The sequence below is a fragment of the Podarcis cretensis genome, assembly GCF_951804945.1.
Source record: "Podarcis cretensis genome assembly, chromosome: 12".
In the NCBI taxonomy this organism is placed as follows: domain Eukaryota; kingdom Metazoa; phylum Chordata; class Lepidosauria; order Squamata; family Lacertidae; genus Podarcis; species Podarcis cretensis.
This window is the reverse complement of record NC_137181.1, coordinates 4720328-4734953: the sequence shown is the minus strand read 5'-3', so window position 1 is coordinate 4734953 and position 14626 is coordinate 4720328. Positions and strand designations below refer to the sequence as shown.

At 50.6% G+C, this 14626-nt stretch overlaps 1 protein-coding gene across 9 annotated transcripts in view; it reads left to right on the top strand.

The window, feature by feature from the left end:
• Positions 1 to 8715, top strand: part of NBEAL2 (neurobeachin like 2) — a 213124-nt gene extending 204409 nt beyond the window's left edge. For all 9 annotated transcript variants that reach the window (XM_079996291.1, XM_079996293.1, XM_079996289.1 and 6 more), the window contains 3 exons: positions 1331 to 1479; positions 2656 to 2791; positions 3690 to 8715. In XM_079996291.1, the coding sequence (XP_079852417.1) occupies positions 1331 to 1479; positions 2656 to 2791; positions 3690 to 3791 (387 nt within the window). In that variant the 3' untranslated portion in view covers positions 3792 to 8715. The remainder of the gene's footprint in view (positions 1 to 1330; positions 1480 to 2655; positions 2792 to 3689) is intronic.
• The last annotated feature ends 5911 nt before the right edge of the window (positions 8716 to 14626 follow it).

Sequence of the window (14626 nt, the reverse complement as noted above, 5' to 3'; positions counted from 1 at the left end):
CAGTGGCTTGCTCCATATTTCATAATTCCTCATAGCAGTCCCACCTGACCCCACACTCTGGATATTTGCACCTCTGCATTTATTCATTTTGTATTTATTCGGAGCATTTGTCCAGCCAAGAAAAATCCCAGAGCAGTTTATGTACGGTCAAAACTAGATGGTCCTTACCCGCAGGCTCACACGCTGAAAAAGCCATAACACACAAGGAAAGAACATCAGGGAGGGAAGAGGAAAATGATTTTTTTCTGGGGGCCCTCACTGCTGCCGGGCATGAGTTTAGGCAAAGGCGAAGTGGAGCCACCGGCAGAAGCCGCGCAGGGCTCGTGGGTGCTTGTTGAGAGACCCATTTTGGGAGCCAGGGCCTTGCCCGGGCCTGGCGTCTTGCAGAGTGGCCCTTTCCCGATTCCAACTTTGCACACATGCCAAAGACCTCTGCTTTTGCGCTTTGCGAGGCATTGGCGGGGCCGCTTAAAGTTTCCGTTTGAAGGAGCGGCTCTTGCGAGAGCATCCTTGACTGAGCATCAAGCAGTTGGTCCCTTACCTTTCCTGCCCCAACCTGGCCACAGTGATCCATGCGATGGTCACCTCCAGGCTTGACTACTGTAATTTGCTCTACGCGGGGCTGCCCTTGAAGCTGTCTCAGAAACTCCAGCGGGTGCAAAATGCTGCAGCAAGGCTCCTCACGGGGTCTCTGCCATGGGAGCATATTCACCCAGTGCTTTTCCAGCTGCATTGGCTCCCGGTGGAGTACAGGGTCAGATTTAAGGTGCTGCTTTTGACCTTTAAAGCCCTTCACGGCCTAGGACCCTCGTACCTACGGAACCACCTCTCCCGGTCTGCCCCACGGAGAGCCTCAAGGTCCATAAATAGCAACACCCTAGAGGTCCCGGGCCCTAAGGAAGTTAGATTAGCTTCAAACAGAGCCAGGGCCTTCTCAACACTGGCTCCGGCCTGGTGGAACGCTCTGCCTCATGAGACCAAGGCCCTGCAGGATCTGATTTCTTTCCGCAGGCCCTGTAAGACAGAGTTGTTCCGCCTGGCCTTTGGCTTGGAGCCAATTTGATTCCCTCCCTCCCTCTTTTTCTTTTTTCTTTTCCTTTCTCCTGCGATGAGGCGACATTTTAATATTTTAATGTTTCAATATTTTAATGTTGTATTTTAATTTTGTTTTTAAGTTGTATTCATTCAACTTGCTTTTATTATTGCTTCTTAGCCGCCCTGAGCCCGGCCTTGGCTGGGGAGGGCGGGGTATAAATAAAAATTATTATTATTATTATTATTATTATTATTATTATTATTATTATTAATCTCCACCTCTCATTTCTTGAAGGACAAGTTTGCCCTACACCTGTACTCCGTCAATGGCAAGCATCTGGTCTCCATCCCTCTGGACGAGCAGGTGACCGCCATGTGCGTCACGGAAGAGTTTGTCGTTCTGGGGACCATTCAGTGCTCGTTGCAGATCAGGGACCTGCAAAGGTAAAGGCTCAGTTGCCCTTGTGCCCGAACAGACAGCATCTCACATGCCTTGCTTGGAACGCTAAGCAGTCCACATTAAGCAGCCTCTGAATCTTCACCTCCGACAAGGGATCTGTTGGACTACAACTCCCATCATGCCTGACGGTCCACCGCGCTGGCCGGGGCTCATGGGGGTTGGAGTCCGGCAACACATCTGGATCAGGCCAGTGATCCATCTGGTCCGGCGTCCTGTTCTGCAATAGCTAACTGGATGCCCATTGCGGGAGCCTCTAAGCACGACCTGAGCTCAGCTGTGGCCCTCTCCCCAGCCACTCTGGGCGGCTCCCAACAGAAGATTAAAAGCACAATAAAACATCAAACATAAAAAGCTTCCCTAAACAGGGCTGCCTTCAGGTGTCTTCTAAAAGTCTGATAGTTGTTTATTTCCTTGACATCTGATGGGAGGGCGTTCCACAGGGCGGGCGCCACCACCGAGAAGGCCCTCTGCCTGATTCCCTGTAACCTCGCTTCTCGCAGGGAGGAAACTGCCAGAAGGCCCTCGGAGCTGGACCTCAGTGTCCGGGCAGAACGATGGGGGTGGAGACGTATGTGTGTGTATGTATATGTATGTATAGGAGACGCTCCTTGAGGTATATGTTGCTCTTATGTTTACATGAAAACCAATTAAAATTATTTGGATTTTTTTGTTTTTAAATTCTAACTTACAGTCGTACTGCACTAAGATTTCCCCACGCCTGTTCCTGCCTTTATTATGCTCGTTATTTTGAGGGACGCGGGTGGCGCTGTGGGTTAAATCACTGAGCCTTGGACTTGCCGATCAGAAGGTTGGCGGTTCGAATCCCCGCGACGGGGTGAGCTCCCGTTGCTCGGTCCCTGCTCCCGCCAACCTAGCAGTTCGAAAGCACGTCAAAGTGCAAGTAGATAAATAGGTACTGCTCCAGCGGGAAGGTAAACGGCATTTCTGTGGCTGCTGTGGTTCGCCAGAAGCGGCTTATTGCTTCCACATGACCCGGAAGCTGTACGCCGGCTCCCTCGGCCAATAAAGCGAGATGAGCGCCGCAACCCCAGAGTCGGCCACGACTGGACCTAACAGTCAGGGGTCCCTTTATCTTTACCTATTTTAGATTTTAAGTGCCTTGGCACCTAACATAGTCGCCCCCCCTCCTCTCCTTTCAGCCTCCAAGCTGCTGTCGCCCCTTTGGCAATGAAGGTCCCCATCCACAGCGTCTCGGTGACGAAGGAGAAGAGCCACATTCTTGTGGGCTTGGAGGATGGGAAGCTGATTGTGGTCGGAGCAGGGCAGCCTCTGGAGGTAAGTGAGTGACAGCTACCCTTCAGCTCAACTCTTCCTAGTGTTATGGGGGGGGGGAACCTGCTCCTTTCCCCTTATGGGGTATCCAAGAGCCTGTATGGCAGGGGTCAGCACCAAAGGCCCATGGGCCACAAGCGGCCCATGTTGTTTAGTCGTGTCTGACTCTTCGTGACCCCATGGACCAGAGCATGCCAGGCACTCCTGTTTTCAGGTTACAGACTCCACTAACCCAGAAATAGTACCTCAGGTTAAGAACTTTGCTTCAGAATGAGAACAGAAATTGGGTGGCAGTGGGAGGCCCTATTAGCTAATGTGGTGCTTCAGGTTAAGAACAGTTTCAGGTTAAGAACGGACCTCCAGAACAAATTAACTTCTTAACCCGAGGTACCACTCTACATACAGCACAGAAGGTCTACAGCAGAAATCTTGCCTGCCAGAATACCTGATAATGGTCACTGATTGCGTTACCTCTGAAGCCTGGCCATTCTTTTGTGACGGTTAATACCTTAGTTCCTGAATCCAGGTCACAGGCTCACCCTGTTCATACACAAATACGCCCTTAAGACAGGATTTGTAAGCAAAAAAGACATGGGGGGTGCCTTTCCCATTTCCTTCCTCAGTGCAGAAAAAAATTTGAGGTCAATTTGGGAGAGTCAAAATGGCTTCAGGATTGCTCTCCTGTGCTATTTCAGACATGTGGTTTATATACCTATGTATGCGTTTGCCTTGTACATTTATGAACGTTTAATTTATATTGGAGACCTTAGAACTCTGATAACACTAATAACAATAACAACAACAACAACAACAACAACAACAACAACAACAACAACAACAACAATAATAATAAACTAATTTTCCACCTCCCTCTGCTTCCTGGTCCGCCTTCTGCCTGCAGGTGAAATCGGGGCAGTTCCACAGGCGGCTGTGGCGTTCGACGCGACGCATCTCCCAGGTGTCATCCGGGGAGACAGAATACAACCCCGCGGAGTCCAAGTAAGCAGTTCGGGTCGGCTTTCACCTGTAGCCTCGCAGCCACGGCGGGACATGGGATCTGCCCGCCCTCACCCGCTTTGGGGGCGCCTTCCGCTGCCCGGAGGCCTCTTTGCATTGTCCCCGGAGCGTCACGATCCGCAGAGTTCTCCTGCATGGAAGAAGAAGAAGAAGGAGGGAAACAAACTTCCTCAGGGACCCACCTGCAAGTCGGAGGTCTCTTAACACACCTGGAGCAGCCTTCCGAGGGCGGCGCACACAGAACAATCGCGGGGAAAAGGGCTTCCTAGAGCCCATCCGGCTGCTCCCCGTTTCCCCGACCGAGACTCGATTCCTGCGGCGCTTGAAGGGGCAATTGCGTGACACGGTTGTCACACCGGGAAAAGAGACAGAGGACTGGAATTGGGGTTGGGGGGGGAGAGTACCTTATCCGCCTCCCCCCGATCCTTGGCGGTTTTGGGGGACAGAAACGCAATAGACGCACCAGCCTCAAAACTGCGGTCTGGTCTTTCTCCGATGGCCTTAAAAGGACCCGTTTTCGTTGCACTACGTCAAGAAAATTGCACCGATCCCGAAGACGTCTGCTTTTCCCTCACCCAGGCGGGAGTTCTGTCCTCTTGCTCTAGAGAGAGAAAGCTGTAATGGCCGGCAAATAACTCTGGCAGAGCAGCAAAGCATTAAGCCAGGGGTCTTCGGCACGTCTTACCCTGACCCCCTAAACCAGGCACCCCCAAATGCGGCCCTCCAGCTGTTTTGGGACTACAACTCCCATCACCCCTAGCTAACAGGACCAGCGGTCAGGGATGATGGGATTTGTAGTCCCAAAACATCTGGAGGGCCGAGTTTGGGGGTGCCTGCCCTCAACCTACCCTCTGGTTTGAAAAAGGGAAGGAGGAGGCGGGGGGATCCCCTCCCCAAAGTCCTACTCGCTCTGGAAACTGGATGGCTTGGTACCGGTGACCCCCAAGTTGAGGGGGTCGTATTGGTGGAATGGGGGTGGGTGGGCAAGGAGCAGAGCAACAGGATGTCTGCAAGCGTACTGCACACGGCTGGCTTAGGGTCCCGCAAGTGTCTTCACCAGCAATAAAACCCTGCCACTTGGTAAACCTCTGTGTCTTCACCCCCAATTTTTACCCAGCAAGCCTTAGTTTTCGGCGGCCTCAGCTAAGCGTAATCAGAAGACATCCCTGCAGTCTTCTGGTCCCACAGAGGTGAGATTCCTGGCCTTCTAGCCCTCCGGTTGACCCACTGCTTGCGACCTCTTACTCTCCCCCCCCCCCCTTGGAACAAGCCCAGCGCTCCTCTCTTAAGGGGGCCACACTCCCTTTACCGTCACCGGTCAAACATTGAAAAGCCTTCGAAGGAGCCGGCTGAGGTCTGCTGGTGACTCTGACCTGCACCCCAAGGTGCTTTCTCTTATAAGCACCAAACCTGCTCAGTGTTGAAGGTTGGTTTTTACTTTTACAGCTACCTTTGTATCAACCCTCAAGGCGAATCATCCAGGGCTTTTTTATTTTGTACCAGTTTGAAAGGTGTGTGGTTTAGACACCGTTCCCCAACTCTCCCCTTAACCAGTTGCAGCAAATTTTGAGACCTTGGTGCTTTTTATTCTATTCACCAACCCCTAGATTTCGGTCTGGGCTTCAGTTCCTTATCTTGGTGGACTGGGGCAGTGGATAGGAGGAGAAAACAGGTTTGGGTTTAACTCTAAAATCAGCGACTTGCCTGATGTTAGCAGGAAACCTCCCATCAGCATCACACAAGCATAAAAAGCCAGTCCGGTTGGCACCAGGTATTTTGACTCGCAGCTCCCATCAGGCCCAGCCAGGCCTGTCAACCCAAAAGATTTGGAGTGGGGCACCAGGCTGGTGGAAGCCGATGTCACCAGCAGCAAGTTCCCCTTGGGGTCCAGCTTTTAAAAAACAACAACAGGACTTTGGCCGGGTGAGAACCTTGGGAGAATAACCCGTGTGCTGCAAATTCTGCCTTCCCAGAGGACGCAAGGAGTAGGGTGGGTTCAGGGGAGTCGTTGTGGGCTGGAGAGTTGGAAGGGGGGACCTCAAGGATCATCCAGTCCACCCCCCTGGTGATTCAGCACCAGAAAAAAATAACAACGCTGGCCTTTCCCCTTAGTGGGCAGCACTGCCAGACTTCTGCGATTGCCCCTGTTTTGAAAAACTAGTTGCCAGTCCTGCAGAAGTCTAGCAAAAGCACTAAGTGGGGAGGGCACACCTGACAACTTGCCCCCATCTCTCTGGGGTCTCTCTACATCTGCAGAAAGTCGGGAGAGGAAACCCGAGCCCCAAACGCACTCTCTCTGCGCAGCTGCACCGCTTCTTGGCACACCGTGGTGCAGATAACAATCCGCCACGACTTTCCCGCAAACCGTAGATCCTCGGTTCTGTTAGAAGGTTCTCAGTGGGGAAACAAGTCCATCTTTCTCTTTGCCCCCTTGAGCAACTGTGTTGTGCTTTTTGCTGCAGAGAGTCGCATGTTTCCTCCCTTCCCACCGGCTGTTACGACAGGGGCAGGGGGAAACGGCTGCGGTTGGCTGGACTGGCGGCCCCTTCTCCGCAGACTCCATTGTCTGTCGCCTTCCTACCAGCACCGTGGGGAAAAGAGAAAGATGGCAGAATGCGGGCATCGTTGGGGTTCCTTCTGGCAGGGTGAATATTCCAGGTGAGGAATAGCAGAGTCTTGCAGAATTCTCCTCCTACGACCCGTCAACTTGCCTTGTCCCATCTGAGTTCCAGGTTCAACAGAGGAGCAGTTTGCATTCGTACAACAGGCCACTGGGCGGTTTCAAACGTCTCGGACTACAACTCCCATCAGGACCAGCCAGCGCCGAACCTCATGGGAGTTGTAGTCCGAAACATTTGGAGGGCACCCAGCAGCTGCAATAGGCACTTGCCACCCCCCTTCATTTGTAAAGGGAAGACCAGAGCTCTAAAAGCAAAAGCCGCCTTCGATTTCTCCCACCCGCCTCCCCATCGACCTCTTCCAAAAAGAATAATTTCTGGGTGAAGACCAAATTCCACAAAGTGCAATATCCACGCTCTCTGTTTTTTGGCAAAAAAGACTCCCCTACCCCTCAAAAAACCCACAATTGTTCTGTTTTCTGTGTACATATATATATACACACACAGGTTTTGTATCTTTTATGAATAATGTTGATCCAAACTTTTCTATTTTTTTGTATTTAAAGCGGATGGAGGGGGGGGAGTTTATCTGTTTCTGAGATCCTGCTGGCTTGGAGAGAGCAAAGCTCAAAACACCTCTGATGTTTCTCCATGTGGATTTGTCCTTTTGTTTCAAATGAGAATCTAAGGGGCTCTCCTCACCTTCCCAAGGCGTAGCAAACGTTTCACCGGAGAGGTCTTTGTTAACTCCTCGCTTTGACCTTGCAATCTCCTGGCTTTAGGGGGGATAAATAACAATAACAACAATAATAATAATTTATTATTTATACCCCACCCATCTGGCTGAGTTTCCCAAGCCACTCTGGGCGGCTCCCAATCGAGTGTCTGTTTTGCATTTTGCACGTGCGTGTCTTTGAAATTCTCTGTTTTCACGCTTCCGAACACCAGGGCTCCCAGCTGGAACGGGTTCAGAATAGAGGTTGAACGAGGGCGGCTTTGAGGAACCTCATCCTATGGCTGCTGGATTGCGTCCCTAACCAAGTCACACTCGATGCAGAAGGGAAAAAGAGCAAAAGGGCAGGAACGGGGGGGGGGGGGGACCAAACACTGAGCTTTGTCTAGGTGACTTTGTTTCCCACCTGGAGATCTGTTTGCATAGCAGGATTTCTGAAAGAAGGACCAGTTTTAGCTTGGGGTCCCTGCCAGAGCGGCTCTTGCCATCAGCCGAGGCAGAAAACAGACCCCGTTTTCCAAGTGACGCTCTGTGCAGGCCCCAAAGCCTTATCGCCGCCATGGCCCCTTCCCACCTTTCCAGTTGCTGAGGTTTTTCTTCCAACTCGGCTGGAGCGCTTGGCGACAGCCCAAGGAAAGGCTGGTGGTCCCAGCTCCGGAACAGACTGGCGCCCTCGTGATGTTGCTAGACCGCAGCTCCCACGGCTGATGGGAGTTGTAGTCCACTCCACCAGCTTGGGAGAAATCTGCTCCAGAATCGCCTGTCCATTTGTGCAACTATACAGACCTCCACCTGAAGGACTGCGGTAACTGGTAAACACAGCAGTTCCACTTCTGGAGCACTTGCAATATGCCTTACTCTTCTTTAATGTCAGCATGCAACTGGCCAGGTCTTTTCTCCATCTTAAGTTTTCCCTTCCAGTGTGCAATTGGAGATGATTTACACAGAGAGGTCGGCGGAGAGCAGATGAGAGACCTGGGAGGGGAAATGGAACTCTTTATTATAGCATAATGCAAAGTTTCCAGCCCCTGGTCCGATTCCTAAAGCGCTGTGCCAGTAACTGCTTTTTCACAACTAATATGAAGGCTGCCCAGGTAAACGTAAAGGTAGATTTGCACCTGTTTTCAATGGCGAAACTTATTGGCACACAGCAAATAGACAGGGATCGGCTCCATCGGTGCTTTTGAGATGTTCTTCTTGGCGTTCAGTGCTTTGGAAGTGCCTAGAGGGACACACGAATTGTCCTTTTACTTTCTCTAGTGTGAGAGCAAAAAATAAATAAATGTTTCCAGTTGGGGGAAGATGGTAGGGACAAGGACAAATCCACATTGGGCTATCTACTCTCAGGAAAACGCAGCAAATCCAAGGATCTGTCCACGGTTCTTCTTTCCGAAAAAGGAAATAAAAGCACAATCTGAACTTCCGATTATTATTATTTTTTAATATAAATATGCCTTAAACTTGAAAATGACTACTTGCCTTCAGCTGTACTGGGCCTGCCCCACAGACTTGACGGTATCCTGTTCACGTGACTTTGAATAAACTTTGAAAAGAAACAAGCGCAGCCTGTGAGTTCTTTTGGTCCGGCTCTCGCTGTTCCTTCCGAGTCCTGAGAGATTAAGGCAGCCATTGCCAACCCTGGGTGCTTTGAACTGTAGCTTTATGAGGCTTTGCCCTCGGGTGGGAAGAGCATTGCGCCCGGGACAGGGAAATGGGAGTCAACAGACACTCAAGGAATAGTTTCAGAGAAAAAGCTTTATTTCTACCATCCGGGCTGGTAGAAGGTGTGATAGATTCACAAAACCAACACGAGTTCACAGCCATATATTCCCCTTCCAGTTCCCTCCCCTTTCTCCTCCTCCTCAGGAGCCCTGCCCCATGATGAGTTTCCTGAGCATGAACAGAAAGCTCCTGTCTTTGGGACTCTTGGCGCCCTTCCCAAGAAAGGGGGATGAGAAGCCAAGGGGGTTGAGGAGCCTTGCGGTCCAGCGTGTCCAAGATGTGTTGCAACTGAATGAGATAAGAGCCAGTTCCCAGGCTCGCTTATGCTTGGCATTTGACAGAGCCTATTCATTAGCCTTTTTGAAGCTCTTTCGTACTGATAAAAGTAACATTTTGCCTACCTGCCCGCAGACTGTCTCGCCAGAGTGGTGCATGCTCTAGTTATCTCCCGCTTGGACTACTGCAATGGGGCTACCTTTGAAGGTGACTCGGAAACTACAACTAATCCAGAATGCGGCAGCTAGACTGGTGACTGGGGGGCGGCCGCCGAGACCACATAACACCGGTCTTGAAAGACCTACATTGGCTCCCAGTACGTTTCCGAGCACAATTCAAAGTGCTGGTGTTGACCTTGAAAGCCCTAAACGGCCTCGGCCCAGTAGACCTGAAGGAGCGTCTCCACCCCCATCATTCTGCCCGGACGCTGAGGTCCAGCGCCGAGGGCCTTCTGGCGGTTCCCTCATTGCGAAGAGCAAAGCTACAGGGAACCAGGCAGAGGGCCTTCTCGGTGGTGGCGCCCGCCCTGTGGAACGCCCTCCCATCAGATGTCAAAGCGATAAATAACTACCTGACATTCAGAAGACATCTTAAGGCAGCCCTGTTCAGGGAAGTTTTTAATCTGTGATATTTTAGTGTATTTTTGGTTTTTATGGAAGCCGCCCAGAGTGGCTGGGGAAACCCAGCCAGATGGGCGGGGTACAAATAATAAATTATTATTATTATTATTATTATTATTATTATTATTATTATTATGCAACAGCATCTTGTGAAAAAGCAGAGAAGAGCAGAGAAAAGCTGTTTTAGAAGAGAGAAAGGGGAAATTTGGTTTTGAGGCCTGGGGTGACTTCAGAGTGACTTCACAGACAGGATTTGGGTATCCTGTCCCTTCAGGACTACAACTCCCATCAGGCTCAACAAGCACAGCCTGATGGAAGTGGTAGTCCAATTTTTTTTTTTGGAAGGTACTAGGTTGACAAAGGCTGTATTTAAGGGCACCCTCTTCCTGGAGGATTACCTGCATAAGCTCCCATCGAAGTGAATCGTGCATTTCCACAGTTCCAGGTTTTGTTTATTTCAGGTTTTGTGGCCCTGCCTTTGGGCCCAGGTCACAATGTCCCATGTAAAGCCCCAGTGCTCAGAGGCAGGCACATTTGGGAAAGAAAAAAAGCAATCGCTCGGTTTAAGGAGCAATGTCCATATTGTAAAAGCAGAGCCAGAGATTGAAAAGGCAGCTGGGAGCTCCAGAGGCTTAACACTTTTGGAGCAAGGAAATGGTTCCTGCGGCCTGTTTTTGCAGAAACACGTGGCTCTAGGTTCAGACATGCAACAAGCATCAAGATGTCTCTGGGAATCTCACGTGCAGCTCCGCAAGCTTGGGTTTGGGGTGCTAAAAAGCTCTCCTGCATCCTCATTCAAGGGTAATCTCTCACCCCATCTCGCAATTTCTCCTGAAATTGCAGACAGGTTAGGAAACACACCTCCTTGTGTGCATCTGGAATGCGGGGTGCATGCAGGTGAAAAAAACCAGGTTGCAACTTTATGCATCAAATCTGCCTTTCCAGGTGACTCAGAGGCCCGCAGATTTTTGGAAAAATGGAAGTGGAAATGCAAAAATCCCAAACGTGACAGTTCTATGAGCCTATAAACAGCAGCTGCATCTAGAGTTATGTCATTGGGTGCCATCTAATTTTGGAAGTTCAGCAGGGTCAGGTCTGGATGGGAGACTACCTGGAAATGTCATGTATAGTGAGATTCTTGCTTTTGCTCCCATTGATTGTCACTTCGACTTTCCCATCTCAGAGCTCAGGAACCATCTCTTTTTTTATCAAAATCCGAAGACTGTTTTGACACCTTAAAAGGGATATTTGATGCCGATTTTTCCCATGCATGAATTTCCCATTCGGGTCGTGGCTGTAAAAAGGTAAAGGGACCCCTGACCATTAGGTCCAGTCGTGGCCGACTCTGGGGTTGCGGCGCTCATCTCGCTTTACTGGCCGAGGGAGCCGGCGTACAGCTTCCGGGTCATGTGGCCAGCAGGACTAAGCCGCTTCTGGCGCACCAGAGCAGCGCACGGAATCGCCGTTTACCTTCCCGCCGGAGTGGTACCTATTTATCTACTTGCACTTTGAGGTGCTTTCAAACTGCTAGGTTGGCAGGAGCAGTTGTGGCTGTAAAGGTACCCCTGCCCATACGGGCCAGTCTTGACAGACTCTGGGGTTGTGCGCCCATCTCACTTAAGAGGCCAGGGGCCAGCGCTGTCCGGAGACACTTCCGGGTCACGTGGCCAGCGTGACATCGCTGCTCTGGCGAGCCAGAGCCGCACACACGGAAACGCCGTTTACCTTCCCGCTGGTAAGCGGTCCCTATTTATCTACTTGCACCCGGAGGTGCTTTCGAACTGCTAGGTTGGCAGGCGCTGGGACCGAGCAGCGGGAGCGCACCCCGCCGCAGGGATTCGAACCGCTGACCTTTCGATCGGCAAGTCCTAGGCGCTGAGGCTTTAACCCACAGCGCCACCTGCGTCCCAGTTGTGGCTGTAAGTGGCTGCAATTTCAGGGGGAATTGTGACACAGAAGAGAGAGAGCATTTCCCAGCCACCTTTGCATCAAATGTGATTTCCCGGTCTGAGTTGCAAAAGGGGAAATGCAAAAATGCCTACCGCACCCAGTATTCCCAGGCGGTCTCCCATCCAAGTACTAACCAGGCCCGACCCTGCTTAACTTCCGAGATCGGACGGGATCGGGTGCATTCAGGGTGGTGTGGCTGTAGGCGGCAGAAGAGCTTTCAATGGCCCTTTTCTGGTCCTGACTCCGCCTTTGCAAGAGTTTGCATCCCGCCCCGCTCTTCTTTCCTGCTCCTGCTGCCTCCCGGTGCTGCCTGCCTGGGGAGAAACGCATCCCCTTTGCTTTCTCTCCTTTTCTCCTTCCAAATCTTGCAGGCAGGAAAATGTTGGGGCTTTGCAGCAGCGGAATGCCTTTCCTCCGGAATTGCAACCGTGCAAGAGCTGCAAAAAACCGCTCACCGTGCATTATTTTATTTTATTTTATTTTATTTTATTTTATTTTATTTTATTTTATTTTATTTTATTTTATTTTATTTTATTTTATTTTATTTTGCACTCTGCTCTGCTAAATCCCAGAACTTGCAGTGGGTTGCAGCAGCGGTCAGAGAGGCACAACGAGTCTGTGCTCTCCTCGCTCCTGCCAGCAGGTGGCGCTGCGCAGCCATCCCTTAGAAAAGAACGGCGCGCGGGCATGACAGCCATCACAAGAATAAACGCCGACGGACGGGGCCAGCTCGCGCATGCGCGGCCATTAAGTGCTCCCGGCCTGGAGCAGCTCTGCGGCTCTCCTCCCGGGACGAGGCGCAGAAGTTGCGCGGTCGGGCGCAATCGGCATATTCTCTCGGCAGCCTCGTTCTGAAATCTCGGCTGAAGGCAGAGTTAACCCCATCCTGCCCGGCGTGAACTGAAGAGCTGGGGATTGCAGAAGCCCTGGGATGAATATATATATGGGGGGGGGGGAGATCCTGCAATATTTTTAATTGAGGGGAGCAAACTAGAGGCTTTGGTGATGCTGGGAGCAGCAGGATGCTGCATGCTGGAGATGGGAGGGCAGAGGAGCAGGAGCCGCTGAAAAAGTTGGCAACCTATTTTTTGGAATATTTTTATTAATTTAACAAAAGTAACAAAAATAAAACAACAACAATACAAATTCAAAACCAAACCCAAAAACTGACTTCCCCCTAGTCCCTTCCTTGGCTCCATTATTTATCAACATACCACATGTCCATTGTAAATTAAAAAAAAACATTAAAATTACTTATTGTCCATTCATAATAAAATTACAACTAGTTCTTTGATGTTTAGTCATTTAGTTGTGTCCGACTCTTCGTGACCCCCTGGACCAGAGCACACCAGGCACTAATGTCTTCCATTGCCTCCCGCAGTCTGGTCAGGCTCATGTTCATAGCTTTGAGAACACTGTCCAACCATCTTGTCCTCTGTCGTCCCCTTCTCCTTCTGCCCTCCATCTTTCCCAACATCAGGGTCTTTTCCAGGGAGTCTTCTCTTCTCATGAGGTGGCCAAAGTCTTGGAGCCTCAGCTTCAGGATCTGTCCTTCCAGTGAGCACTCAGGGCTGATTTCCTTCAGAATGGAGAGGTCTGATCTTCTTGCAGTCCATGGGACTCTCAAGAGTCTCCTCCAGCACCAGAATTCAAAAGCATCCATTCTTCGGCGATCAGCCTTCTTTATGGTCCAGCTCTCACTTCCATACATCACTACTGGGAAAACCAGAGCTTTAACTATACGGACCTTTGTCGGCAAGGTGATGTCTCTGCTTTTTAAGATGCTGTCTAGTAGTTCTAGAACCCTAAAGGTAAAGGTAAAGGTACCCCTGCCCGTACGGGCCAGTCTTGACAGACTCTGGGGTTGTGCGCCCATCTCACTTAAGAGGCCAGGGGCCAGCGCTGTCCGGAGACACTTCCGGGTCACATGGCCAGCGTGACATCGCTGCTCTGGCGAGCCAGAGCCGCACACGGAAATGCCGTTTACCTTCCCGCTGGTAAGCGGTCCCTATTTATCTACTTGCACCCGGAGGTGCTTTCGAACTGCTAGGTTGGCAGGCGCTTGGACCGAGCAGCGGGAGCGCACCCCGCCGCAGGGATTCGAACCGCCGACCTTTCGATCGGCAAGCCCTAGGCGCTGAGGCTTTAACCCACAGCGAATGTATTAACTTGTGTACATTGCTTCTGTATACAGTGGTACCTCGGGTTAAGTACTTAATTCGTTCTGGAGGTCCGTTCTTAACCTGAAACTGTTCTTAACCTGAAGCACCACTTTAGCTAATGGGGCCTCCCGCTGCCGCCACGCTGCCAGAGCACGATTTCTGTTCTCATCCTGAAGCAAAGTTCTTAACCCAAGGTACTATTTCTGAGTTAGCGGAGTCTGCAACCTGAAGTGTATGTAGCCCGAGGTACCACTGTATATGCAATAAAGTCCTTCCAATCTTCTTTAAATTCATTGTCATCTCTTCCTCTTAGTTTCATTGTCAATTTTGCCATTTCAGCATATTCCTTTAATTTAACTTGCTAATCTTCTTTGGAAAAAGTTGGCAACCTTCTAGGCATCCCCTCTATCTATGGGGGCTTTGCATTCGCCCCAAAACTGCCATCATTTGTTTCTTTGCAAGAGACCCTCCCCGAGACGACTTGAAACTTTATGAAAACCAGAAGAAGGATATAACGGTGAAGATTTTTAAGCAATTTGAGCGGCTCCATTCACTAATTTTTTTGCAGCATCAGGGGCACAGCTGTATGATTTTTATACAGTTTAAGGTGACACAAGTCTCTTTGTTTTATATCAGACTCTTGCGACACCTTAAAGGCTCACGCATTGGTTGTAGTGGCGCAAGCTTTCGGGAACCACAGTCCTCCTTGTCAGACTTTTGGACGCACTAAACTCAGTCGC